We start from the raw sequence: 27,633 nt of genomic DNA, 5'->3' as shown, positions 1-27,633 counted from the left end.
CAGTGTATGAGGAAGGCAACTCTTAAAGCTTAAAGTAGCCCCGGGAAAAGAATAAAAAGAATGATACAGTGAAAATGAAAGTAAGTTTCATAGGTTCAAGAAGGGGTTACAAAAGTGAAAGCATAACAGATCATAAGAGCATATGTAGGAGTATTGAGATATATCCCCAATTTTTTTTAGGTAATATGATGTATGGGCAGTTATTAGCTCTCACATCCTTGGTCTTTTTTTTTTTTTCTTTTTTAAATTTTATTTATTTGTTCATGAGAGAGAGAGAGAGAGAGAGGCAGAGACACAGGCAGAGGGAGAAGCAGGCTCCATACAGGGAGCCCGATGTGGAACTCGATCCCGGGACTCCAGGATCATGCCCTGGGCAGAAGGCAGGCGCTAAACCACTGAGCCACCCAGGGATCCCCACATCCTGGGTCTTAATGTCTGAAACACATGTTCCAATCAATATGACACTTTTGGTCATACTGATAGATGGTCAAGACTGATAGATTAAGAACCCCTTCCTACTCGCTAAAAAAACTTTCCCTCCAGCCTATATAAGGTACAGAGGATCCTAAAAATATTCAAAGGACGTTAACCCATCCCTGATGTTCCAGTGAGAAGATAGAACCCACAGAAAGAAGGTAGCAAATCCAAAGTCAGAGTGGGCAGACTGGGCCCCCCTCCCAGAGGGTTTTCAGGAGTTGTATAACCTGGAGTCTACTGGAATGCTATCGGGGAAGGTTAGCACACTGAGCCATTATCATTTATTCACATTTTAGTATAATTATTTTATCAAATGTTCTAAGCAGTTACCTGACACAAGCCTAAGATACTAGACCCTGAATAAATACATTGTAATGGTGGTAAAAATATGGGGGGGAAAAAAAACAAATGGAGCAGTGAGCAAGTAAAACAGCCCAGAAGACAAAGCCTTCTTCACAATTTTGCCTTGGGCTTTTTCCTCCAAAAGCTATTTCCTCTGTTTAAAAAAAAAAAGTTTTTATCTCTGGTGAGGTATGCTAGGTACGCAGAGGAATTCCAGAGCTGTACACCACTAACCGAAGTCACTAATGACTAAGGAGCAGCAGGAAGGTGGAGCTGCGCTGGACGGCTCTGCTTCCTAACTTGGAGGAATTGCTTTCTTTCCGGTGTAGTGAAAAAGAGAATCAATTCCATTTTGTTGCAGGTAAAATCAGACTTTCAAGATGATCATGTTTTGAGCTACTGTGAGAGGGTGGGGGTAAACGTGGGGAAAAGCGAGGGCTCCAAAAACCAGGCAAAAGGAAAAAAAAACACAACTCCCCTCTCTAACAGAATTAAAGAGGCAGAAACAGTGGAGAATGAGATTCCAAAACATCCTCTGGCTGGTTTGGAGCTGCTTTAATTTTCGTATTATGTCCAAACCTGGAATTCAGCGGGTAGCGTCTAGATGCTGTTGGGGGGCCCCAGCAGGAAGGGAAAAGCCTCCGACAGCCCCAGGGCTCCTCCATTCCCGGCGCAGGGCAGCTACTGGTAGCCTAGCAACCGCCGAGGTCCCCTTTCACGCCGGATTAATGTGCACAAACCGCATCGAGTGTTAGGAGGACATGGAGTACAAACTGGGCAGAAGAGAATTTTGGATTCATTCTCTACCCAGCTCTCTCTGCCACAGTCCTGCAGCCCCAGTGGCCCGCACGCTGACCACCCCCTCCCCCGTGCCTAACTCCCGGGGCACAGTGAGGCGAAGCCAGGCCAGGTCAATGGATCTCTCTCTCTCTCTCTCTCTCTGCTGGGCACTGGGAAAACCAGGTGAGGAAGGTTAGGAAGTCTCTGGTGGGAAGGAGAAGGCATTGGAAGACAGAGAGGGACCTGGGACTGGGGCTCTCCATAGGATGAGAACTGCTGTCTATTGGCCACATCTGGCTGCTTCCACCCCTGAGAAGACCCTGAGACAGAGGTCAGACCACCTCTCCTTATGAGGTCCCTAAAAATGTGCTCCCCTGAATCTTGATTTTTTTTTTTTTAGGCTGATAAATCTGACTCTACCAGAAGGGGACCCTACCTGATGTAAGGAATTTTACCAAGAATCTCTACTTTTCTACATGCCCAAGAGGCATTAAGCGCACCAGGGGATTGTAGGGAATAACATTCAAAGTCAGGGGGCGCCAAACTGCAACCCAGTTTATCTACAACTATCTCACCTCCCTTGATTATTTTCCCTCACCCTCCGAATCACTAGATCAGGAGCTGGCACCGATTTACGAGGCCTTCATGACATGGACTCATCAGCCAGGCTCGAGAGGGCAGCCAAGTCTGAGAAATGTTTAGATGAGCCTGCTCTGGCCCAAGAAGCATGACACCTGAGTCCATTTAGACCTTGAAGTCAAAGGCCTCCATGAATGTGCTTTCAGAGCTTCAGTGCCCATAGAAGCAAATGAATTTACCCAACAAATCCCCAAACTATCCCTCCAAACCAAGGGCAAAGTGGGGAGTGGGAAAGAATATATGTGTATATATATATATATATATATATATATATATATATATATATATATATATATGTGTGTGTGTGTGTGTGTGTGTGATGCATACAGGAGGAATACAGAAACTTCATTTATAAAGCCCCGACTAGATTCAGACGAGGCTGGGAACAGAGTGACCCTCAGAACACCTCAACAGGTCCTGGGAAGAAATACCCTCAAGCCACCAAGAGCAGTCCCATCACAATCTCACTGCTGGGGAAAACAAGGACTGCCTAGCAAGACAGCCACCACCGAGAACCCCAATATTTCCTCTTACTCAACACAACTCAATCAGAATGACTGACATTCATGAATGTGACACAATGGCTTAAAGAATACTAAAACAGATCATTCCAGAATCTCTGTTTTGCTTTCGAATTCATCACCAGATTATCTTAAGGGCTCAGACACTGTGAAAGAAAAACCAGGTTAGTTGAGTAAGGGAAGGATCGATCTGTGCTTGCTAAGTACAGCCTGAGTCAGCCTGCAGCAGGACACAGCCAATTTTGGGAACATGACATGAGTGGCCTCTAAAGAACTGCTATGATTTACACACTGCCTAATTCTAGGGCACATTTTTTATGTTGTGCTCTAATCAAATCAAAGTCTCTGGGAATAGCACCTCCCTAATGCTTTGCAGCATACAACCTGCATAAAAACATAGGTGGATGCATCCAGGAGGCACACAGACATCATTTATAAAGTTCTCTCATGATTCTGACATGGCAGCCGCCTCCTGGCTTAGGACCATATATTTGCTGCAGTAATACTACAGTTCAGACATAGACTGGGTATGAAAGGAAAAAATAATACCCACCTCCATTCCAACAAGCTTTGTTATGACTATTTCAAGTGATTAAGCGATTCTACTACAGGTCTCTCCCCTACCATCCATCCTCTGGCCAAGAGAGAAGGAATGCTAACAGGTACATGAAAAAGCAACAGGCCTAAAAACTCTGAAACTGTAATACTGCCCTCCAAATAATGAGGATGGAATGTGGCTCCTAGGAGGCAAGTACCTTATAACACATCCCATGACTTCTCCTAAAAATTAAGGATATATGTTGTCATAAATCCAAGAAACTCAGGGTGACAAATCAGAGTTCTCTTTTCTGTAGTAGGTACCAGATTGCTGTTCTCAAAAATAAAATAAAGCATACACCTCCCCCCCCCCAAAAATGGGGTGTGTGTGTGTGAAAAACATCTTTTCTTTCTGCTCAGAAGGAAATCACTGTTTTGAATTATTGACTATTTAGAAGCTGTGAATGTCTCACTGGAAAGCAGCGTGTGGCCATGGCTCATGGTCCTAGATGAGCCACTACACAGGATAGTGGCTGTCGGGAACGAAGGGCCAACTCTGAAAACCTCAGGGAGCCTACAGTCCTCCACTGAAGATAAACACAGGTTCATAATTCATTATCTACCATCTCCCAAAATCCAAAACACTCTAAAAACTAAAAAATTTTCAGTCATTTGGCAGCAAAACAAACCTGATGTCATTTGGTGGTAAAGCATGAGCTGAGCTACATAAAATCATTTGTAGTCTATTTATCCCACGTTCTGTGAATATTCTTACATCTCACTGCTGAAATAATGAGTTTGAGTCTGGAGTGCTGACCCTAGCTAGATCCTGCTGAGGATGTTATATACGTGCGTGATATTACCTTTCTAAAAAAAATTCTTGAATTTTAAAACCCATCTAGCCCTAAGGGTTTTAGATAGGTAGAAAAGGACTATAGACCTCGAATAGGATGCCATAAGCCCTCTGCAAAAGTTACTGAAGGCCTAAGAGAGTCAAATAAACCCCAGGTTGTTTCCATCTGAGCAGCTTCCTACAACAGGCCAGACTGCAGCACTATTTGGCAAAGCTGTGTTAAAAATGGGAAATGTATTACACAGGGTCCTGATTCCACGTTAAATATTGTTTCCTACCTTCACATATTCCAGAGTTGGGTCCAGAAGATGCTGATCCCTGGAAAGAGAAAACATAAGTATGAGAACAACTGGGAAGAATGCGTTCTTGCACTGAGTGAAACGTATCCAACATGATTTCACTGTGTTCATTCAAATTATTAAGATGGGCCCACCTCCCAGACAGTACTCACCGCAGACAGATAAGGAAGTCAGAACAGCACAGATTCCTTTCATGGTGTGTGTTGGGGGTAGGGGAAGGGGGTCGGACACCACCATAATCCGCCTAGAAGCTCCACATGCTTTCTTATCATATTTAGGCTCCAAACATTAGACTATTTCATGTGGTAATTCTAGATTCACTTGAGCATAAAACTTAGACTAAAATTCTGAAGCACAGACCAGCAAGGAAGATAGAGGTGAGTGTAAAGCAGGACTGGATGCCCAAATGAGGGGTACTCTGGACCCCAGCAGCGTCACACCCTCTCTGACAAAAGAAAATGGAGGCTCAGGTGGGCCCAGGGGCTGCCCGAAGTCACCCAGCCCTGGGGGCAGGAGATGGAGTCTGTATACCCAGCTCCGCTTCTAGGCGACATCTTCCTTTTTATTTTAAGATTTTATTTATTTGACAGAGAGAGACAGAGAGAGAGAGAGAGAGAGAGAGAGAGAGAGCGCGCACACAAGCACGGGAAGCATCAGAGGGGGAGGGAGAAGCGGGCTCTCTACTGAGCGGGGAGCCAGATGTAGGGCTCCATCTCAGGACTCTGGGATCATGACCCAAGCCAAAGGCAAATGCTTAACCGACTGAGCCACCCAGATACCCCTTCCCCTTCTCTCTCTCTTTTTTTGAATTGCTGCCTCGATTACCTACCCACCCACCCCTGGTGTCTAGCAGAGAATTGACCCTCATTTTCTTTGGCACCCCATACTGTTCTCTTTCCATGTAATGTCTGCTGGTGTCTGTCATAATATGACATTGGGATTAACCAGACAGTTAAAGGTAAACGGCAGCAGGTGGTACTGGGGAGGCTGATTTCTTACTGAAAGGAAGGGAAACGACCAGGGCAAAAGAGAGGAGTGGGAGACATGAGAGTGGCCATTTTCAGTACTTGCAGAGTTACAGCGAGCTGCCCCCCAACAGAGGATGTGAAAGGACAGCTGCCTTCAGAGACCTCAACTTCAAAAACTCAATACATCCCTGCAGAGATGGCATCATTCTGAGGACAGAATAGCTCTGAAGCCTGTAAGAGGAGTCTTCTCCACGGAGAGGGTTCTAGTTTATCTACAGAAAGAACAGGTGCCTCAGAAGTCCTACCAACAAGCAGCTTCCTCTGCAAGGCTGGGCTCAACCCCCAAACTCGTGGGCTTTGACACCTCCCTGGTGATGGAGAGACCCTGCAAGATGGCAGCACTTCTCCCTGGGTTGAGAGAGAATTCTGGTCACTGCTAGAGCACAAGGAGTCCCAACCCCACAGGATACTACTGTCTTGTGGAAACCATGCTTGGCTTGGTGTGACTGTCCATTCAGGGCAGCACATGGGGCACCTGTGCAGAGGCAGGCTGGTGTCCAAGATGCTCCCCACCATGTCAGTGGAGCAGTTCTCAGGAGTCCCTCTAGTGCCAAAGGATCAGAGAACAGCATAAACTCACCATCCCTGGTGAGGGGTATAAACCAGTCTTTCAAAGCCTTAAAACTCTTTGTCTTCAAGTTCGTTTATCAGGCATCTTTTCCCAAAGCCCTGGAGCCTGTGTGCTCCACTTCTCCTGCCACCTGGACACCATGTTGATGTCATCAGGCTTTGCATCTGTGGAATCACCCGGCTAGTGACTAAAAACTCTGTCAGCAGCACTTTGGCTGTGCTCCCTTTTAAGTTCTTGAATTCCTGGTTTTCTTTTTTTTATTGTTTACTTAAAATATTTTATTTATTCACTCCTCAGAGACACAGAGAGGCAGAGATATAGGCAGAAGGAGAAGCAGGCTCCCTGTGGGGAACCTGATGCGAATTCGATCCCAGGACTCCAGGATCACGACCTGAGCCAAAGGCAGATGCTCAACCAGTGAGCCAGCCAGGTGCACCAAACCCCTGGTTTTCTAGTGAATTAACATTTCAGGCTTATAGCCATCTAGTCTTAGGCTGAACATCTGGCCCAGAGGTCTGGTCCTGTGAGGACAGAAAGATGTTAGAACCATTGAAATGCTGTTCTCATCTTCAAATTTCTCTTTTTTATGTACATGTAAAAATGTGCATTATATACACTCATACATACATACATGGCTTAATGCATGGATAAACAGTATGAGTATGGGGGGCTGAAATCAGAGGTTCCCAAGTGTTTTTGGTCCAAGGATCTCTTTATGTTCTAAATTACTGAGGACTCCAAAGAGCTTTTGTTCACGTGGGTTATATCTACTGATTACTGATGTTAGAAATTAAACAAATTTTTAAAACATTTATTGATATTTTAAAAACAAACCCATCACATATAAGATAATAATATTATTATAAGTAGATATTTTTTCATAGCAAAAATTTAGTGAGAAGAGCGACACTGTCTCATATGTTTGCAAATCTTTTTCATGTCTGGCTTAGTCAAAGGACAGCTGAATTCTCATATCTGCTTCTCCATTCAGTTTGTTTTGATATGTCGTGGTTTCAAAAAATGTCCATGCTCACATAGATATATAATTGGAAAAGGGAGGGGTATTGCATTAGACTTTCAGGTAATTATGGCTACTCTTCTTTGATACCAAACCAACACTAAACAAGTGGTAGTTTCTTAAAGATTAGTTGCAATGTGTCATCTTGGACCACACCTGTTACTCTTTTGCATCTATCTTGCACTTTGATTGGAGCTTTTGTCCATGAGTGATACTGTATCCCCTAACCTAGAAAATACTGATTTACCAAGTTATATAGATATTCTAAATTTTGACACATTTCATTATAATATTTTAAAAAATCACATTTGTCAGTATCATCACTAATCTCATCAGAAGTTGTTAAGCACTGGAAAGTGTCAAGCTCATGGAGGATACCAGTTTTCCAAACTTTAATTTTCAGTTGAAAGCTTGAATTTTGGGACATCTGGGTGGTTCAGTGGTTGAGCATCTGCATTCAACTCAGCTCCTGGGATCGAGTCCCATTATCAGAGTCCCCATGGGGAGCCTGCTTCTCCCTCTGCCTATGCCTTTGCCTCTCTCTCTCTGTGCCTCTCATGAATAGATAAATAAAATATTTTTAAAAAAAAGAAAGAAAGAAAGAAAGAAAGCTGGAATTTTTTCACTGGCAGCTAACACTCTCAAATATTTTCCTTGAGATTCATTCATTCATTTTGGGGAAAATATTTGCCAAATACCAAGACCATATAGTCATGGTTTGTCATTTTAATTCCCCTTTTTTTAGGTGCCCAAATGTCATTCTTTTAGTAAATTCTTTTTAGAATTTTGTCCAGGATCTACTCTTCTCACCAGATTTAGCTGTAAAATCCTTTTCCTTTCACCTTTGAAAGCTGAAATGTTCCTTTCTTTCTTTCTCAAGAGATGTACCTGAAAACTCTCTGAGCTAGCTCTCTCAGAACAGCCCCTTCAAGGTCTCTTGGGAAGACCTGGGATAATCCACATGGACTCAGGCCAGGAGCTGTGCCTGAGTGGCTCCTGAAGCACTGCTGATGAGCACAGTTCCCACTCAGAGACAGGATCTCCTAGAGGCAGGGCAGCCTGTGCTCTCCCATCCAGAGAGCCCAGCATCAAAGAGCCTGGGGTGTCCTCCAAAATGCTTCCCACCTTAGATGAACCTCCTGTGTTCCTCTTTATTTTTTAAAAAAAGTAGGCTCCACACCCAGCATAGAGCCCAACACAGGGCTTGAACTCACAACCCTAAGATAAAGATCTGAGTTGACCCCAACCAACTGAGCCATCCGGGTACCCCTATGTTCCTCTGATTCTCTACAAACAACTTCTCTGGGCAGAAGAGAAGGAAACTGGGAGTCTCTGGTGAGGGATAAAACTGAAGTCCCCAGGCAGCCCGGGTGGCTCAGTGGTTTAGCGCCGCCTTCAGCCCAGGGCCGGATCCTGGAGACCCAGGATCGAGTCCCGAGTCGGGCTCCCTTCTTGGAGCCTGCTTCTCCCTCTGCCTCTGTCTCTGCCTCTCTCTCCTTCTCTGTGTGTCTGTCATGAATAAATAAAATCTTAAAAAAAAAAAAAAACTGAAGTCCCCTTTAGACACTGCCCCCAGATGAACTCCGCTAAGGAAGCCTTGTACATTCTGCTACAATAGCAGAGGGGACTCTAACTGTCCTAAAATTCTAATTCAGGGCTCCCAGGAGTCCCCTAGAGGATCCTCATGTTCTTATCCTTTTCAGGTAGGCAAGGAATACAGGAGAGTATAACAAAACCAAGTGAGTGTGTTACAAATCCAAAAGCTTTCAAAGTTACTGCCTTGAACTAAATTAAAATTATGTTTGAATGCAGAAGTGTGTGTCTCCTTTCTCAGCCAGCCACCTCATCCCAGCTAACCAAAAGAAGATATGAGCTGGAAAACACAGCAGTTGGCCCCGTAGCCCCAGCCTCTAATTTGAAATAGAATATCCAATTATTCATACAAGTCTGTGCAGCAAACACTCCCTAAGCCACAGATTTATATTCTCCAACAGAGATCACTAGAAAACAAACAGAAGAACTTGGCAATCAAAATGAAAAGTTTATATATATATATATATATATTTTTTTTTTTTTTGCTGATGCAAATTATGAATCCCCACCCTTGTGAATCCATGATGTGTTGTGCATCTCTATTTACAACTGCTGAGGCTGGCAGGCACCCACAGCCCCTCTGTCAGGCACGCTGCCCTACAGTGCACGGTCCACAGACCAAGGAAAGCAGCAGACTGAAACTAGACCCTCCTGTTATTTTGTTCTTAGGTTGATTACGTTTTAAATAACAACACTGTGTTTATGCCAGTTAAGTCAGTGTTTCCAGTGTCCTGCTTTCTAAATAAAGTTCATACTGAGGGACATATAGTTGGGAATCATAGAAATGATGCATTTGTTATGTTAGTTTGTTTCTCATCAGTAACCAGGTTAATAGTTCCTCCCTCTTAAAAGGACACTTGATCTACACATTTGCTATTTTGAGTTAAGAGGTTCTCCATCTGGAACATATAAGCAAAATTTCACTAACAGATCTTCCCTGAGTGCTTGGAAGACAGATGAGGAATTAAGTACCCTAAGTCTGTCTTAAATTATAGAATGTTTTAAATGAATGAATGTTTTGACTTCTTTAAATATTATAGAATAAATTAATGGCTAACAGTGTTGCCAAACAAATGTCCTTTTGGATAGAACAAAGAGGAATCATTTGTAATAAGAGGATTCTTTCATGTAATAGAGATGTGAGAAACTGGATCTAACTGTTCTGAAGAGACTGAGTAGACTAAAGTAGAATAAAGGTTCCCTTTGAGCCCCATGTACACTAGTAATCTGCAGAGTGGGTACCCCTCCTTGGTGCACATGGCATGGTATTTGGATTCCAGTTCATTCTACTGTACTTATATAGGGCCGCTCCTCTACAAGGTGAGCAACCCAAGAACAGTGGCGAGTCTACTTCATTCCCAGTATCTCCATAATTCTTGCATTCATCCCAGAAACATTTTCAAGCATCTGCAACATGGTATGCTGTAGGCCAGACAATGGAAACAGAAGAAGCAAAGACAAAGGCTCTGCTCCCAGAGAAGCTGCAGGCAAGTAGGGAAGACAGGTCAACAGACCCAGCACAATTCAAGTAGGTATCAGTGGAAAGGAAACACCATTGAGGGGCCTATCAGGCAACCTTTGAGCTAAGGTTTGAGGGCTGGGTAGGAACTCATCTGGTGAAGCAGCTGTGAGGTAGGTGGTAACGAGAAATACCCAGGCAATGGGAGAAGTGTGTGCCAACACATGGGGACACGGGACGATGTGGTGCACTTGGGAAACCAGAGCACTCAGGAGTAACTCTGCTCTAACCCAGGCCACCAACATCTCTTGCCAGGGTGCCTGCAATACCTTTCCAGCTCCACCGTCTCCACAGCAGCCAGCATGATCCTTACCCAAATTAAAATCCTCTAATAACTCTCATCTGATCAGAACAAAACCCTGGAGTCCTCAGCAGGGGCCCTGGTTGGCATGGTCCCTGGCAGCTCTCCAACCTCCCTGTGGTAGGAGGAATTCTGAGGATGTCTCCCAACAAGAGCTTCATCCTCTGGATTCCCAGCATTGCTGTGAAGGGGTTTTGTAGATGGAAACCTCAGGTCAGCTGACATTAAGATCTGGCAACCATCCAAGTGGACTTGACGCGCAATACGAGGGGGCCTGGACAGCGTGATGGGACCACATGGCCTCTGACAAGGCCCGTGGCATGGAACTCTGGGCAGCCTCTACACGGGAACTGACCCCCCCAGCAGACAGCCAGGGGGCAGATGTCAGGCCCACAGCCACAAGGAACTGGGTTCTGCCAACAACCCGAATGACTATGGAAGCAGATTCTTCCTCTGAGCCTCAGGTGAGAACACAGCTGCTGACATCTTCAGTTTAAGACCTGTAACCAAGAACCCAGCTGAGCTCTGTGGGGAGTAATGTGTACGGTAAGGCACCAAGTTCGTGACCATTTGTTACTCAGTAAAAGCCTAAGATACACTCATCAGCTATTCTATTCATTCCATCAAGGCATGCTGACTTTTCTTTCTGATGTTCAAACATGCCAAGCTGGTCGCTGCCTCTGTGGCTTGGCATTGCCAAGAACGTTCCTTTGCCTAGAATGTTCTCCCTGCAGTTCTGAGGCTCACCGCCTCACATCATTCAGGTCTCTGCTCCAACACCACCTCCTCAGAGCTTGCCTTAAGTACCCATCTAAATAAGCACCATCATTACCTCTATTGCCTTATCTGACTTTATTTTTTTCCATATCATCTGCTATTATATGAAATTGCTCATGGTCTTTTATCCTAGAATATAATCCTGCAAGACTGCGGCTTTCTCTGCTTTATTCACCTTGGTATCCCCTGTGCTCTGCACACAGCAGCTCCCTAGTAACCACTTGTTGAATTAATGAATAAGGAACAAGTAATGGAGGCGCAGGGTTGGGGAGGGCTCAGGAGTGGTGGGGGTTTAGAAGATCAGGATGAAGAAGAGGCAGAGACAGAGCATAAGCAGCGTGGATGCCATATAAACATGTCTAGACTTATGAAAGCAATGAGATTTGTTGAAAAATCTTAAGCCTCAGAATAACTGGAGATTTGTGTTTTAGGAAAATTCCCCTGCCCTAGTGTGGAAAACAGATTCGTGGCGGGGCAAGACGGAGTCAGGAAGACCAAAGGAAAGGATGCTGGAGAGGTCTGCATGACAGAGGGAGCAGGGATGGTGTACAGATTAAATACTTTTTTAAGCGAGAATAGACAAATGGTGATAAAGGACTAGATTCAGTGGGTGAAAAGGAAGAGAGAGATAAGGGCACTTGCTGAATTCTTTCTAAGGGAATTAAGTAGATGGTGCCTAGCACATCTCAATATACGCATTAAGAATGAACTAGTAAAAACCTTTGCTTCAAGCACTAAACTATGCAAACTGTTAAGACTATTGGAATCTGAATTGTAAGACTTTGCCCCATTACCACCCTTTTCCATGGTTAGCAGTGCACATATGATTGCTGCCATTCAGCTCCTGAATGTTTCAGATAGCCTCCCTTCCTTTTCAACTAGTAAGTTACTTTCAGAAGGGTCTTTTACATTTTTCAAATTATGAACATGTAAATCTTTCCCATAAAGTATGATGAAATGTAACAAATATTTAAGGGATCCCTTCACACCAACAAAAATAATTAACTCGAAAGTAAATGCAGAACAATAAAACAAGACAGCTGTGTAGATACTAGCCAAGAATGCCTGTTTTACATAATCCTTTGGTCTTCTTCTCCATCAGCCCCACTCCAGAGAGCAACCAGTGCTTGTTTATGTCTTTGCCATGGAACTATTAGCTCCATAAGGGTAGGGGCTACTTCTGTCTTGCTCATCAATATATACTAAGCCCTTCAAACTATATTTGTCACATTAACAGCCAATTAATAAATAAACAAGGGCAAGAATGGACAAATGAAAATTTAAACCATAAAAAAAAACACTTTTGTATATAGTCCAAATAAGGCCTCAGAAAATTAGAAATTTCTACCATGGGACTTTTGTTTGCTTAATATGGTAGACCAGATACTCTGAAAACTAAATGATAAATTAAATTACAAATACACTCTCAAATGTATTGAAGTCACAAGAAAGATAAATCCTCAAGAAACACAGACATATACAAAACAAGAACAAAACAAATCAAGAACACAAAACATGAACAAGAGGGTAAGAAGCAAAGCAGGAGGCAGCCCAAGTGGCTTAGCGGTTTGGCACCATCTCAGCCCGGGGTGTGATCCTGGAGACCTGGGATCGAGTCCCACATAGGGCTCCCTGCATGGAGCTTGCTTCTCCCTCTGCCTGTGCCTCTGCCTCTCTCTCTGTCTCTCATGAATAAATAAATAAAATCTTAAAAAAAAAAAAAAAAAAAAAAGAAGAAGAAGAAGATGAAGCAGAGCAGGGAGGATAAGCCTTGGGTCCATAGAAGTGAGCAGCTAATCACAGAGCCACGTATAACGTCTGAACCATCAGAACAGGACTACACCATCCCTACAAAAAGAATCTGCAAAAATAAATACATACATGAAAATTAAGAAGGTAGCATGCTCTCCAGCAAGGGGAACCAAGAAGGAAACCTACTGTCTCCACCACAAATTCTGATGGAAAAAAATAATGGCAGTAATAATGGTCTCCCTTGAGAATTTGGAACCACAAATCAGTCTTCATGTTGGCTGGGATTCAAATTTATACTACCTTCTTTGACAGAGAATCCAAAACTAAGAAATTAAAGTGTTTGGGTTGGTGGTGTCATTACTAAGGAAACAGTGTAAATACTTTTGGGTGGAGTAAGGGGGAGGTACTTTATCAATAGAATGCCACTCAGGATACCCACAAAGGTGGTTAAACATAAATTTCCTTTCAGAAATAACCATATACACAGGAAGCAGGCCCTAATCACTGAAGCCAGCAAAAATAACAATAGACTGAGATCCTTCAAGACTTCAGATATCGGAATATCAGATATAGGCTATAAAATAACAATGTATGATTAAAAAAAAGGAATAAAAAAGGTGATCTCAGAATAAACAGGCAGTTATAAAAACAAAAAACTGATTAAAATATATAATCTGCTACATGACAGATTAAACATGACCTAAGAAAATATGACAAATCTATAAAGAAACTATAAACAAATATACAAAGACACTATACAATCACAGCACAGAGAAAAAAAGGTGATGGAAAATATAAAAGCAATGTGGAAGGTAGAATGAGAAGGCCTAATTACATTTAACCAGAACTCTAGAAGGGAACCGAGAGAGAAAATAAGCAATAGTCAAAGAAATAATGATGAGAAATCTTCAAAATAAAGATACCCAATCTCAGATTTCAGGCATCCCAACTCATCCTACGCTGTATCAACAAAAATAAACTCTCACACAGACACACTGAAACGAAACTACAGACCATCAAAACCAGAGAGAATATGGTAAAAGCAGCCAACGAGCAAAGAAAAAGTTATCCTCAGAGCAATGACAATTAGGCTGGCAGTGGGTCTTCATCGGCCAGAAGGTAACTGGTAAACATCAAATATATTACAAATATATTCTCAAATGTATCGAGGTGACTCCAAACCAGCACGGATGGTATCAAACAAGACGAATGTGTCATTTGTGGAGTTAAAAAAAAAAAATAGCAAGTGCTGGCAAAGATGTGGAGAAATCAGAGCCCTTATGTGTGGTTGGTGGGAATGTAAGTGGTACAGCTGCTAGAAAAAATAGTGTGGAGGTTCCTCACAAAATGCAAAACAGAACTACCGTATGATCTAGCAATTCCACTTCTGAGTATATGCCCAAAAGAACTGAAAGCAGGATTTCAAGAAGATATTTGTGCACACGTGTTCTTAGCAGCATTCTTCACAGAAGCTAAAATGTGGAAGCAACCTAAGTGTGCACTGATGAAAGAAGAGATGAACAAAATGTGGTACACACATACAATGGACTATTACTCAGCCTTAAAAAGGGAGGAAATTCTGACATAGGCTAGGACAGGGATAAACCTTCAGGACTTTATGCTAAGTGAAGTAAACTGGTTACAAAAAGACAAAAAGCATACAGTTTTATTTATTTTTAAAAAAAAAAATTTTTGAGGGCAGCCCAGGTGGCCTGGGGCATGATCCTAGGGACCCGGGATTGAGTCCCACGTCAGGCTCCCTGCATGGAGCCTACTTCTCTCTCTGCCTCTCCCTCTCTCTGTCTCTCATGAATAAATAAAATCTTTTTTAAAAAGGGTTTTTTTTTTTTAAATATTTTACTTATTTGAAAGAGAGAGCTAGAGCATGTGAGTAGGGGGAGGGGCAGAGGGAGAAGGAAAGGGAGAAGCAGACTCCACAATGAGTGTGGAGCCAGATGCAGGGCTCCATCTCATGACCCTGAGATCCAGACCTGACCTGAAATCAAGAGTTGGACACTTAACTAAGCCACCCAGGTGCCCCTGTACAATTTTATTTACATGAGGTACCTAGAGTAGTCAAATTCCCAGAGACAGAAAGAATAGTGGTTGCCAGGGGCTGGCGGGGAAAGGATAGGAAGTTGTTTCATGGGTACAGAGTTTCTGTTTTGCAAGATAAAAAGAGTTGAGGAGACTGGCTGCAAAACACTGTGACTGTACTTAATATTTCATCAACTCATCACTAATCGTACACTTAAAAATGGCTAAGATGGGGGATCCCTGGGTGGCGCAGCAGTTTAGTGCCTGCCTTTGGCCCAGGGCGTGATCCTGGAGACCCGGGATTGAATCCCACGTCGGGCTCCCGGTGCATGGAGCCTGCTTCTCCCTCTGCCTATGTCTCTGCCTCTCTCTCTCTCTCTCTCTCTGTGTGTGTGACTATCATAAATAAATAAATTTAAAAAATGGCTAAGATGGTAAATTTTATATTATGTGTATTTTACCACAATAAAAAAAAAGACTAATGGGGTGCCTGGGTGACTCAGTCAGTTCACTGTCTCTTGATTTCAGCTCAGGTCATGATCTCAGAGTGGTGAGATGGAGCCCTACCCTCTGTCAGGCTCTGTGATCAGCAGGAAGTCCGCTTGAGATTCTCTTCCTCTCCCTCTGCCCCTCTCCCCTGCATGCTCACTTTCTCTCCAAAATAAATATGTAAAACTTAAAAAAGAAAAAAAAAAGACAAACTAAAACATAGGGCAACGATGGCATATAAGCCAAGTGAAAGGCCACATTTTAAGGTCCTATATTGTTCAGGAAGAAGTAAAGGTGTTCTTTTTATGTTTTACAAAGTAATTGTATTTTAAAAGTAGCAGTAAATGAAGAGTAATTTCTTTTTTAAGATTTTATTTATTTATTCATGAGAGACACACACACACACACACAGATAGAGAGAGAGAGAGAGAGAGAGAGGCAGAGACACAGGCAGAGGGAGAAGCAGGCTCCATGCAAGGAGCCCAATCTGGGACTTAAACCCAGGAATCTGGGATCACACCCTGAGCCACCCAGGCGTCCCAAAGAGTAGAGTATTTTTAAAGAGATAATACAAAATAAGGCAATTTTTAAAATCCACAGGTTTAAAAAAAATGTACAGCTAGTACAGACATACATAAGAGACAGCTATAAGCCCAAATACTGTATATCAATAAACTCAATAACTGTTAACTAGATTAAACTCACAAAACAGATTTTCAGAGGTTGAATACAGCACATATAGGATACATTAAAAGTGGTATTTTGAAGGAAATGTATAACCATAATGCCTATTTTTAGGGAAAAAAAGACTAATTAAGTATCCAGTTTAAGTTAAAAGAATAAACACAACTAGAACAACAGAGATGAGGCAGAGAAATTAAATATAAAACAATGATAGAACAGGGGAGCAACAAATAAACCCTTGTTCTTTGGAAAGCCTGATAAAATGAACCTCTGACAGATATCATCCAGGGTAAAAGAAAGAAGGCACTAAACAATATAGGAAATGACAAATGGGTAGAGCCATGGACACAATAGAGCATAGTAAGGGAATCCTATGAACATCTCTATGCCAATGAATTTGAAAATTTAGCATAAATGAACAAATTCCTAGAAAAATACTAAAACAGACTCAAGAAGAAACAAATTTGAATAGCCCTATAACCATTTAAAAAACTGAACCAGTAGTTCAAGATCTTGCACAGATCCTGATGGTTTTACTATCTAGCAAGTTCTGCCAAACTTTAGAATTATTATTACTTGAAAATGACATAAAAGCTTCAAGAGACTGGAAAAAGAGGATATTTTAACTTTGACCCCCAAAGCAGACAAGGTCAATAAAAGGAAAGTATCACTAAAAGGAAGGTATAGGATAATCTCACACATGAATAGATATATTTTTTAAAACCTCAATAAAATATTAATAAACCAATTCTAACAATGTAGAAATATACATCATAGTCAAACTAGGTTGACTCCAGAAATACAGGGGCAATTGAACAGTGAAAACCTACTGATACAATTTACCACATTAACAGGTTAAAGGAGAAAAATCATTTGAAGCATCTAATTAATGAGAGAAAAAAGCATTTAACAAAAATCATCCTTCTAGGATCTTGGGAGTGAAAAAGCTAACTCTTCACAAATGAAATACAGAAGAACTTCTGTAACTTGAAAAGGGTATCTACGAAAAGCCTCAGTAAGCATTATTATTATTTTATTGGAATTCAGTTTGCCAACATATAGCATATCACCCAGTGCTCATCCCGTCAAGTGCCCCCCTCAGTGCCCATCACCCAGTCACCCCAACCCCCTGCCCACCTCCCAGTAAGCATTATTTTTAATGGCAAATTATTAGAATCATTACTAAAATTAAGCCATCAATCAGAAACAGGGATGTCCCTTCTTGCTTCTGTGCACCACTGTCCTGAGGTCCTAGCCCATACAATTAAATAAGAAATAAAAGGTATAAGAATCAGAAAAAGGAGAACAAAACTGTCACGATTCACAAATGTTCACTGAACATTAGAACACAAAGAATCCATACAGACCTTATAAGGAAGTAGAGCAAAGTTCCTGGATATGAAGCACTGTGCAAAAATCTTCAATCTAAAACCTACTGAGGGACTAGAAGGCTTGTATGTCTAGGTTGGAGTTCTCGCTTTATGGGTGTTCATTATCACAAAGGAACTCATTCCTACAATACCTAACTGAAATGCAAGACAAAGAGCTACATGGGATCTGTAGTTTGAGTTCCTGTTTATCTGAAGTAGTAGGGCCAAGGAGGAACAATCACTGTACCTCTGGGGTCTACTGGTCTACCATGCTTAATCAACTCATGACCAGAGCATGTCACACAATCAGGGACAGAGTTCGCCCTCCATTGGTAACTTGGTGGGTGCAGCCCACTCCCATGTGGATATGGCCTTGGAATCTAGAGCCTTCACCCTCCATTCTCCATCACAAAGTGCCATCAACATCTCAGGATCTTGGTTGGGAAGAAAAGAGGATGGAAGGATTGCAAGAAGGAAGAGCTGGCAATAGGCTTTAAATCTAGTAGGAGTCTATGTCCACTGGACAATGTTCCTTACCAGATCATGTTTTTAGGTAAAATTAATTAATATATGAGACAGTCTAGCATTCTCATTTTATATTTTATTAGATGATATCCATGGTACTAAGCCTTGCCCAGCTCACCAGCCTTAGTTCCTCTTCTTGCTCCTAACGGTCCAGTAAATCCAAACTGCCTGGAATTCCCTGAACCAAGAGGCCTTGAGTCCCCACTGCCTTCCTGTTCATTCCCCTCTTCTCTGACCACTGTTTCCCCTGCCCCCCACAACTTAGAGAATAACATCTCCCCAGCACTCCTTTTTTATTATAAAACCTTATGACAAATAATTCAATACAATGCATGTACCCATGTCCATCTCCCTTACCGGACTATGAGCTCACTGAGAACAGGGATTATATTTTATTTACCTTTGTATCCTCAGGGCTTGGCTGCTCAATAAATGTTCGTTTGAATGAATGAATGTTTGAGTGTGGGTGTCCTCTCCACTGTGCAACAGGTCTAGACCCCAACCCTTCCCTTTGCCACACTCCCTGGATTCACCAAGGGAAGAATAATATTGGAGGGAGAGAGGCAACAAGAGAGAAATGTTGTTCTTGAACTGATGGGGCTTCCCATTAGAGACATGATTTAGCTCCAGCCCCATGCTTGAACTACGGTAGCCTCAGAGAGAACCCCTTCAGCTGTGGATCACTGCTGCTATCAGGGCCATGCCTGGATCCCCAGCCCCACCGAGACTAGATGTTTTCAAAGTGACACTGAGAGGCCGGCTGCTCCTGCTGAACAGGAATCTCTCTGGGCCATGCCCGAAATGCCCTGTGTGAAGTTCATCAGGGAGTGCACCAAGAGGATGGAGAGATCACTATGGGGCCACTTCCATTGGCTTGTGGAAAAACAAGAAGAGATGGACACTTAAAATAGGGCTGGCCTGGAGAGTAGAGAGACAATCTCTCTTGGAAAAAATCTCACTGGTATGTGAGTAGATGGACAGGTTCTTTATTGATGCTGGAATCACATGACCATCCCAATAAAGAGGTACTTTCTTACTCTAGGCAGGGGCATATAATGTATATAGCCTTTTGCTAATTTTAAAAGATATGTCGCTTTAAAAACACAGAGCTTGGGATGTCTGGGTGGCTCAGTGGTTGAGCACCACCTGCCTTCAGCTCAGGGCATGATCCTGGGATCCAGGATCAAGTCCCACATCAGGCTCCTTGCAGGGAGCCTCCTTCTCCCTCTGCCTGTGTCTCTCATGAATAAATAAGTAAATCTCTAAAACAAAACAAAACAAAACAAAAAACCACAGAGCTGTAACACTTCTAGATGTGCATTTAGGAAAATATATTTGGTTTCATCACCTTGCAAAATAAACAAGAAGAGATTCACTGTCCCACATCTCACAACATATCTATTGACCTTATTTGTTAGAATGGGCTTCGCTGGGGGCTGACAAAAGTAAGGTTGGTGCATACTTTATATTCTCCTCCCAGGGTTAGCATAGGACATGAGAAGTTCATCTTCACTAATACACTGAACCTTAGGGATATTCCTTAATGATTAAACCAAAAGGTCTGCTTTAGAGAGGAGGAGTGGCGTCAATAGAAGCTCTGTAGAGGGGGGTCCATCTTCTATTTCTGGTTGTCTAGTGCTAAAAACAATTCACCAGATTTGTGATATGGGCAGTCAAGTGTGACCACTTCCCTTCATCTGAATATTAAACTTCAATTAATGCTCCTAAAATCACATTAGCTCCTTTGACAACTATAGCACACTGCTGACTCATTCCGAAGCTGCACTTATCCAAATCCTCCACTATTTTTCACATATGGCTAGAACCCAAACCCCACACTCAGAATATGGGGTTTGGGTTATAGTCTTCGCACTAGAGTCTTATCCAATTAGATTTGGTGTATTCTTTCAAAATGCCAGTATCTTTTTTGGATCGCATTTCTGTCATTTTGACATATGAATCATGTCATCCATCAAAGGAATCTGTATGTCAATATTATTGTCTAAATGATTTTTAAAAATTGGCCAGAATGGACAGATGTGGATCAATCAGGACACAGCCTGCACACTTCATCTACTACCACCTAGCCTGCCTCTCACCCAAAGGATAGCACCAGTGATTGGCATCGGTTTCCATACCTTCTCAACCTTCCTTTAAACCTACCAATAAACAACCCCAGGAAGGAAATTAATCTGGTATGACTTGCTTTTGGCAAAGCCCTGCTAATATACAAATAGCTGCTATTTCCTCCACCAAATATGCAAAACTCATTGTCCTAATAATCCTTTTATGATATTTCCTGAGATCAGGTCAATTGTATCATGTTACAGGTTAATTTCATCTCTCTAATTCCTTTCCTGAAAGCTGAAATACTCCTCTCTCTGCATCTTCCCTGTAGTGTGCGTTATGCCTCCATCCTCTGAGGTCGAAGGCCTGCTTTGATGGGCTCGGCCTCCAGCTCCCTCAGTCTTCTGGGGCCTTGAGGCTTCACCTCACTTGGGAGCATTCGAGCCTCTTCTACTCCAGACAGTTCTCTTCCTTTCCATGGATCCTACCCTTTCCAATCAGAGAAGTCATTTCCTTGACAAAAAATGCAAGCCAAACGGAGGCTCAGCAGTTTGGTTTCTGTCCCATCCCCCTCTCTCTGGTTTTATTGTTCCAAACATAACTCCTGAAAGCCCTTTGTGTTACCCTTAGCATTTTTCACAATCCTCTGCTTGCTCTGTGCTCTGTTTCTTTTGTAGCCTAGAGCCACCCTCTGGTATGGTCCTTGGCTCCATGGGTTGCATGGCTCAACCTTTTCCTGGGCCTGGGTCCAAGGCCAGGATGACACAGAAGACTTGGCACACAGAACAGGCAGGCCCCAAGGGAAGGGTTATCTAGAAAGCACAACCTTCGATCATCCAGTCAAGGATGTGCATACTGGAAACAGGATATGTGGAAATATGTTAAGGTCAAAGGTCAAGAGAAGCAGAACTGTTTCTAGAACTAGGAGTGATGTGAAGGACAATCCCATGGATGTGAAGTTTAGATGGGGGGCAAAGAAGATGGAAAGAACAGATGCTGGCGAGGTTGGATGGTTCAAAAGGGGCACCCCTTTTTCCTAGGGCTATGAACTCCTCACACAAACACACAGCCCCTGGCCTGCCTCTAAAGCTCTACCCACCAGCACAAAGCCAGGCACATGGTCTATATTCAACATACCCATGGATGAACTCATGAGAATGGCCCTGGCTCATCACACCGCATTAGGGGGATCCTGGAAACCAGTCAGTCCAGTTGCAGACAGTCCTGCAGATGCAGTGTTAAACCAAGAACTACCTGGACAGTCACATACCTCTTCCTCCTTCGAACTGTGTTCAGCACACTATTTATGGCTGTCCTCAACTGTGATTCCCCTTCAGAGCCTCGGACCATGCGATCAGCTTATCATTTCCTTCAACTTTGGGAATCTTTCTTCTTAATGCCCAGGGTACACTGTAGATAAGGACCCATTTCCCTCCCTGGCTATCAGAGATTCTAAGGCCTGGGTACTTGTAATACGCCTGCTTCTCTCACCTCGGCAGCCAATTCCTGCTTCTATGAGTCCATTTCTATCTCATTTGAAAATACAGCAATGCCTGCTAAGTGTGCTCATGACATATATTAACAGAATGGCAATTAAACCACCTCCTCAGGCAGATTCCCTAATCATGTGTAAACAGCATCACTTAAATATCCCACATGTTACACTCTGGTGAGTCTAGATAGGAATCCGAGACTAATACAAAGCAGTACTGGTTGATAAAAATTTGACACGGTCATAGGTTAACCTGTGCTCAGCAGAATTCTAGTGACAGCATTAAGCCAAGAGCTATAGCTCATATCTTAACTTGGCAGGAGTCAGTCAAACTGAATAGAGTAAGAATAAGAAAAACTGTATCAAGGCCAGTATGTCTCTTGGCAGGCAGAGAGGGTCTGGCATCAGTGACTCATCAGGCTTCGGGCTGTCTGAGCCCAAACACAGCACTTTTGATAAAAGCAGATGCTTTGTTTGGCTGGTGTCTCTTTGCCCTTCCTCCCTCTCCCAGTCCCATCCACCCCACCCCCAGCCACGCTTCATCCCCTCTAGAACAGTGTGTCTATAAAGGTCTCTTCTCAACTGATTCAAAGGCAGAATAAAAGCCGTGTGGTTTTGAGATAACGTCCTCAAGACCTCTAAAAGGAAAGATTTTACCGAGCCAAACAGAACATATGCCCTCAACCTGCCTTCCAGGTGGCTGCCCACCCGAACCTTGGAAAAGCAGCCGTCACCCCTCAGGCAAAAAGCCTGCATGTCAACCACAGTCATCCATTTACCTCCTCTGTCCAGAGTCACCAGGGAACGTGTGGGACCCAGCAGGGAAGAAAGCGCAGGAGCATAATCACCATGCTGCTGACACAAGCCCACAGGGAGGGTGGCCCTGGGGACATGTCTGCTTTAATTAAATCAAAAACGTTTTCTAAAAAGACTCAAGTAATGAAAAAATGTGTTTTGTTTTATTACATGCTTAGAAGATTAGATCTTTTCCTATTGAATTGTGTCTCTCATCTTAAGAAGAAAAACTTTCCTTTGAACAGTACCTCTATGCAATTCCTGCCTCCCTTTCTCTTTCCCTTCCAAACCCAAGGCTCAGGCCGCACCACTGACTCCTTGGAACAGATGTGGTGAGGTTCCTCAGGGCTGGGTCCTAGGGTCCCTTCCCTTTATGCCTTACATAGCTCTCTCCCTTGGTGAGGAAATCTGCTTCCATGGCTTTAATTTCACTTCTATGCAGACTCCTAACTTTGTAGCCGTGAGCACAGCTCTCCAGAGCTCCAGGCTCATAACGCTGACTGGTTAAACACCTCCACTTGGCATGCCTGCCTCTTGAACTTAGCACATCCTAAAGACAAGTCTCAGTTCTCTGCCATCTACCAAACAAAAAGTAGCTGAACAAATGAAGCCCTGTTTCCCTCCTGGTCTTTCCTGTCTCAGTAAGTGGCCCCGCCTCATACACCCAGCTGCCTGATCCTCCCAACCTTCAGGAAGTTCCCTAGACTCTACCTACCAAACCGATCTTGAATCTACCGCCGTTTACCTTCTCCACCACTACCCTGGCACAGACCTCCACCTGCTCCCTCTACCTCTGCACCCACCTCCTGCTCTCCAGGCCCCCTACCAATCTCCTCTCCAAGGAGACCAAGTGATAGTCTAAAACTGAATCAGGGCAGCCTGGGGGGCTCAGCGGTTTAGCATCGCCTTCGGCCCAGGGCCTATCCTGGGGTCCCAGGATTGAGTCCCACATCAGGCTCCCTGCATGGGTCCTGCTTCTCCCTCTGCCGTGTCTCTGCCTCTCTCTCTCTCTCTCTCTCTCTCTCTCTCTGTGTGTGTGTCTCTTATGAATAAATAAAATCTTAAAAAATAAATAAATAAAAATAAATTAAAAATTTAAAAAAATTAAAACTGAATCAGATCACATTTTTCCCTTAAAACACTTGAAAGACTTCCCTTTGCCCTCAGGAGAAAACCTAAACTCCTCACACCAAGATGAAGACCAGTACCATCCAACAGAAATACTATATGAAAAACATATTATTTTTTTTATAACACCTGGTATTCATCACAACTGTCCTCCTTAATACCCATCACCTACTTCACCCAACCCCCCCAAACCTCCCCTCGGGTAATCATCAGTTTGTTCTCTATAGTTAAGAGGATGTTTCTTGTTTTTTCTCTTTCTCTTTGTTCCCCCTTCCCTTACATGTTTTGTTTCTTAAATTGCACATGACTGAAATCATATGGTATTTGTCTTTCTGACTTATTTTGCTTAGCATAACATTCCAGTTTCATCCATACTGTTGCAAATGACAAGATTTCATTCTTTCTGATGACTAATATTCCAGCGTGTGTATCCATTCATACGAAAACATGTAATTTTAAGTTTTCTAGTAGCCAATTGAAAATAGGTAAAATTAATTTCAAGATCTTATTTAACATATTCTAAAAACAATACAATTTTACTCCATAGTAACATATAAATATTAATGAAATATTTTACATTCTCTTTTTATATTAATCTCCAAATGTTCCCTCCCCCAGAGAGGCCTGGAACCAATCCAAGGAACTCTTGCATCTCCTCATCTTGTGGTTACGTATTTATTGACACATTTGTCTACATGCCCCGTAAACTAGGCACAGCCTAAGGACAGGGCCACACCTATTCCAATCTCCGTGGGTACTTGGTATCCAGCATCACGCCTGGCACAAAATAAGCTCAATAAATATTTACCAAAGAACAAATAGCAAAGATGCTAATATTAAGTACAAGGGCAAGCAGGAAAGGGCTGGGCGAACCCACTGAAGACAGGCTCTGTTTTGTGTCTTAGCATGACGGTGTACTGATCTTTTATTCAGTGCAGTATGAGGCTATTATACCTGTAAGCGCAAATGGTGGCCAAGACACACTGCTGTAGGGCAGCTCAGGGCAGACCCAGAGAGAGGGATTCCAGCCAGACTTCCTCAACATGTGAGAAACTTTCTCCCACAGAAGCTGCAGGCATGAACATGATCTCAGGTTACACACAAAGATTAGGAGCCTCCAGAAGGAAGGATGGAAACTTATATCTGAGCCCCTCCTCCAAGCCAGGTTCTGTGCTAGGCACCCTCACGTAGGACTCTATTTGACCTTGTAGCTACCCTTTGAGGACGAGAAGAATCAGAAAGGTAACATAACTTACACAAGGTCACAAAGCTACTGGGTCTAGTTGCTTGAATCAATGTCAAGGACGCCAACAGCATTCTTTGCTTTTCATGGCTAGGTCAATACCCCAGCAAAGGCATCAGTGGCCTTCAAGGTCAGGTGTCACACAGCAGAGTTGGGGCAGAAGAATAAAGTACTGGCAAGCAGGTGAGAGCTGACTGCAAGGATGTGACCTGCTCCACTCAGACTCCCAGAAGGGGGTGCCAGGCCCAAGAAGCCAAAGCTCTGCCATTCAGGGCAGCCTTCATATTTAGTGACTAGTGATCCTTCACAGCACTCCTCAGAGGGAGGTATTTTACCCTCATCTTAAAATTTAGAACTTCCCCAGTTCACATACGTAGTAAGTGGAAAAACAGGGATCTGAACTGAAATCTCTGGGTTAGGAGCCTGGTGTGTTCTCCTCACAGCAGGAGTTATTTTAGCTTCAGTTACTATGATTGCAGGTGCATCTGGAATCACAGATAGTCCAGGAGGCACAAAGACTGGGTCCATTATGGAAGGTTTCTCCAACTTCTGTAATTTTTAAGTAACATCAGAATCCTTAAAAGGAGAAGATCACCCAACCTGCAGCTAGTCTCCTGGGACCAGACTGCATGGTGGCAGCATCACAAAGCTGTGAGCCTGGGGGTGGCCATAGCCTGCCAGATTATCAGTCCTGGGACTCGAGTACAGGCCCCATGTGGGAGTCTCCTTCCATCAACAACAGCAATGACAACTTCTCCAGCCTGGCTCCTCTGGCCACGCAGTGAAGGCTCCCAAATCCACATGCAAATAACCTGATAGCACAGCATCTTCCGTTTACAATAGGTTTCTACATAGACCGAAAGGTGTGAAAAGCTCTCCTAGTTTCTGACCCTCGGAAGACAAAAGCCTGACCTTTCCCAAACAGCATGCAGGAGGCCTAAGAAACCATGATTTCTATGTCCTGGGGGTGGGGGCAGAGAAGATGTTAAGCAGCATCACCCAACAAGGACTGCTTTGTGTAATCCTCCGATGATTTTCTTGGTTGCGGTTTGTACTCACTGAAAAACAAAAAATCTTTCAGTTTTCCCCAGAACAGCTGAGAATGCACAGATCCCAGCCTTTAGGTTCAAATCATCCTTGTCAGTAGAGGGTTGAGGGCCACTGTAAGGCAGCTGGTGGGCATGTAGGCATTTCCCAGTCCCTAGGTTCCCTCAAACCACTTCCCCCACCCCTCCCACCACTGTGGGGGAGGGGGAGGGGTGCAGGATGCCCAGCAGGGGCTGAGCTCACCTCTGACCCAGCTGCTCCTGGCTCAGCACACCACAGGCCACCAGGACCTGAACATGTACCATTCCTCAGAATGCACCACCCCATCCACAACAGCTGCACTCACACACCAAGAGGCATTTCAAAATGTTAGTAAAACACAAACTTGAAATTTTAAAAATAAAAATTCAACATATGGACTATTAACTTGCCTGGAGACATTCTTGGCTATTAGGCAACTGTTACTCTGCTAACTCAATAAATGCACCTTCTATTAAGTGGAATCTGTTAATCTAGTATGTAGACTTTTTCAACTCTAAACCCAACGTTTCCTCTGTGCACGAAAAGCTTCCAATCTGCAGAGAGCAGAGATGCCCAGATATAACTAAAATGCTAAGATACTTGATGTGGACCTTCACACGGATGGTCCCTCTCATTAACTGCAAGCTAAAGGCTGATTCATTTGCATGTCTGGGGAAACATCTTGCTTTGTTAAGGAGAAAGCAGTAGTTGCAGAACTTGGTGGTTCTCAAGAGGAACAAATGAAATAGTTTTTCAGGTGAGGGCACTGATGCAGCCCAGAGTTAGATATTTAAAATCAGTGTTTTGAGAAGAGTCTGCACAGATCCTATGTCTTCCACTTTGCTTCCACTTGAAAGAGCAGGCGCTGTGACACCGTAGGTTACTTACTGCCTGGGAAAGTACACTGGATTTTAATTTGGGATAATTCTGCAGACTTTCTGGCCCCCATCAGTTAAAACACTTGTGACTAGTCAGTCAGCTCCACTCATGCAAGCTAATGAAACATCACATTGTCCCACCACATGCTCCCACAGCACAGGGGCTGAAAGAATTAGGCACTCGGCAGCTGTTCCCAGGAATGCATGCCTCCACGTACCCACAGGCAGGAAGAGGACCCGCAACGGTCTCCCAGAGCTGATCCTGCAGCTATCCCGACAACACAGACATCTCAACAACAGGAACCAGTCCCCTCTCAGCCCAAGGAAGGTCCCAGATTCAAATAAAAATTCACCCTTGAAGATAAGTGAATCAAAGGGACATCAGTCAAACAAATGCTGACATCGAGAGGAAATCCTGTCTGCAGACCTCTCGGGGAAGCCTTGCTCTGCCTGCAGAACAAAGGCTTCTTCTGTGACATCAAGCAGCAGGTTTAAGAGCACCCTGGCGTCTCGCTTTGGCCACCTTTCAAAACCACAAGTACATCCAAGGGCAGCCAAGATAACAACAAAGCCAAGAGATACACTCTCCAAATGAGGAAAGACCAACTCTCCCTTCCAGGCCTGCTTTCTGCCTGGCTCTTGGTGGCCAAGACCCCATTTCCTCAAGGTGGGTGTCCAAGGTGCTGGGTTCAGACTCTGGGGACTGTAGCTTTCCATACAAGAGGACAGCTCAGAAGACGCCCACAGTGGAGGCCAACCTTCTTGGGAAGCTGTGGAGCACCGTGTCTAGGGAAGGCCCTATAGTACTTCCTGGGTTCTAATCCTAATCCTATCTTAGTCACCCACTTGA

At 43.5% G+C, this 27,633-nt stretch overlaps 1 protein-coding gene across 2 annotated transcripts in view; it reads right to left on the bottom strand.

Annotated features, from left to right (window-relative positions):
• The window catches only part of BCAR3 (BCAR3 adaptor protein, NSP family member), a 114,148-nt gene that overhangs the window by 72,821 nt on the left and 13,694 nt on the right, over positions 1-27,633 (bottom strand). For both annotated transcript variants that reach the window (XM_041750614.1, XM_041750615.1), the window contains exon 3: positions 4,428-4,467. In XM_041750614.1, coding sequence (XP_041606548.1) covers positions 4,428-4,467 — 40 coding nt within the window. The remainder of the gene's footprint in view (positions 1-4,427; positions 4,468-27,633) is intronic.

Source organism: Vulpes lagopus, chromosome 3 (assembly GCF_018345385.1).
Source record: "Vulpes lagopus strain Blue_001 chromosome 3, ASM1834538v1, whole genome shotgun sequence".
Lineage (NCBI taxonomy): Eukaryota > Metazoa > Chordata > Mammalia > Carnivora > Canidae > Vulpes > Vulpes lagopus.
The sequence above is the reverse complement of the archived record's forward strand: the minus strand, read 5'-3'. Positions and strand labels throughout refer to the sequence as shown.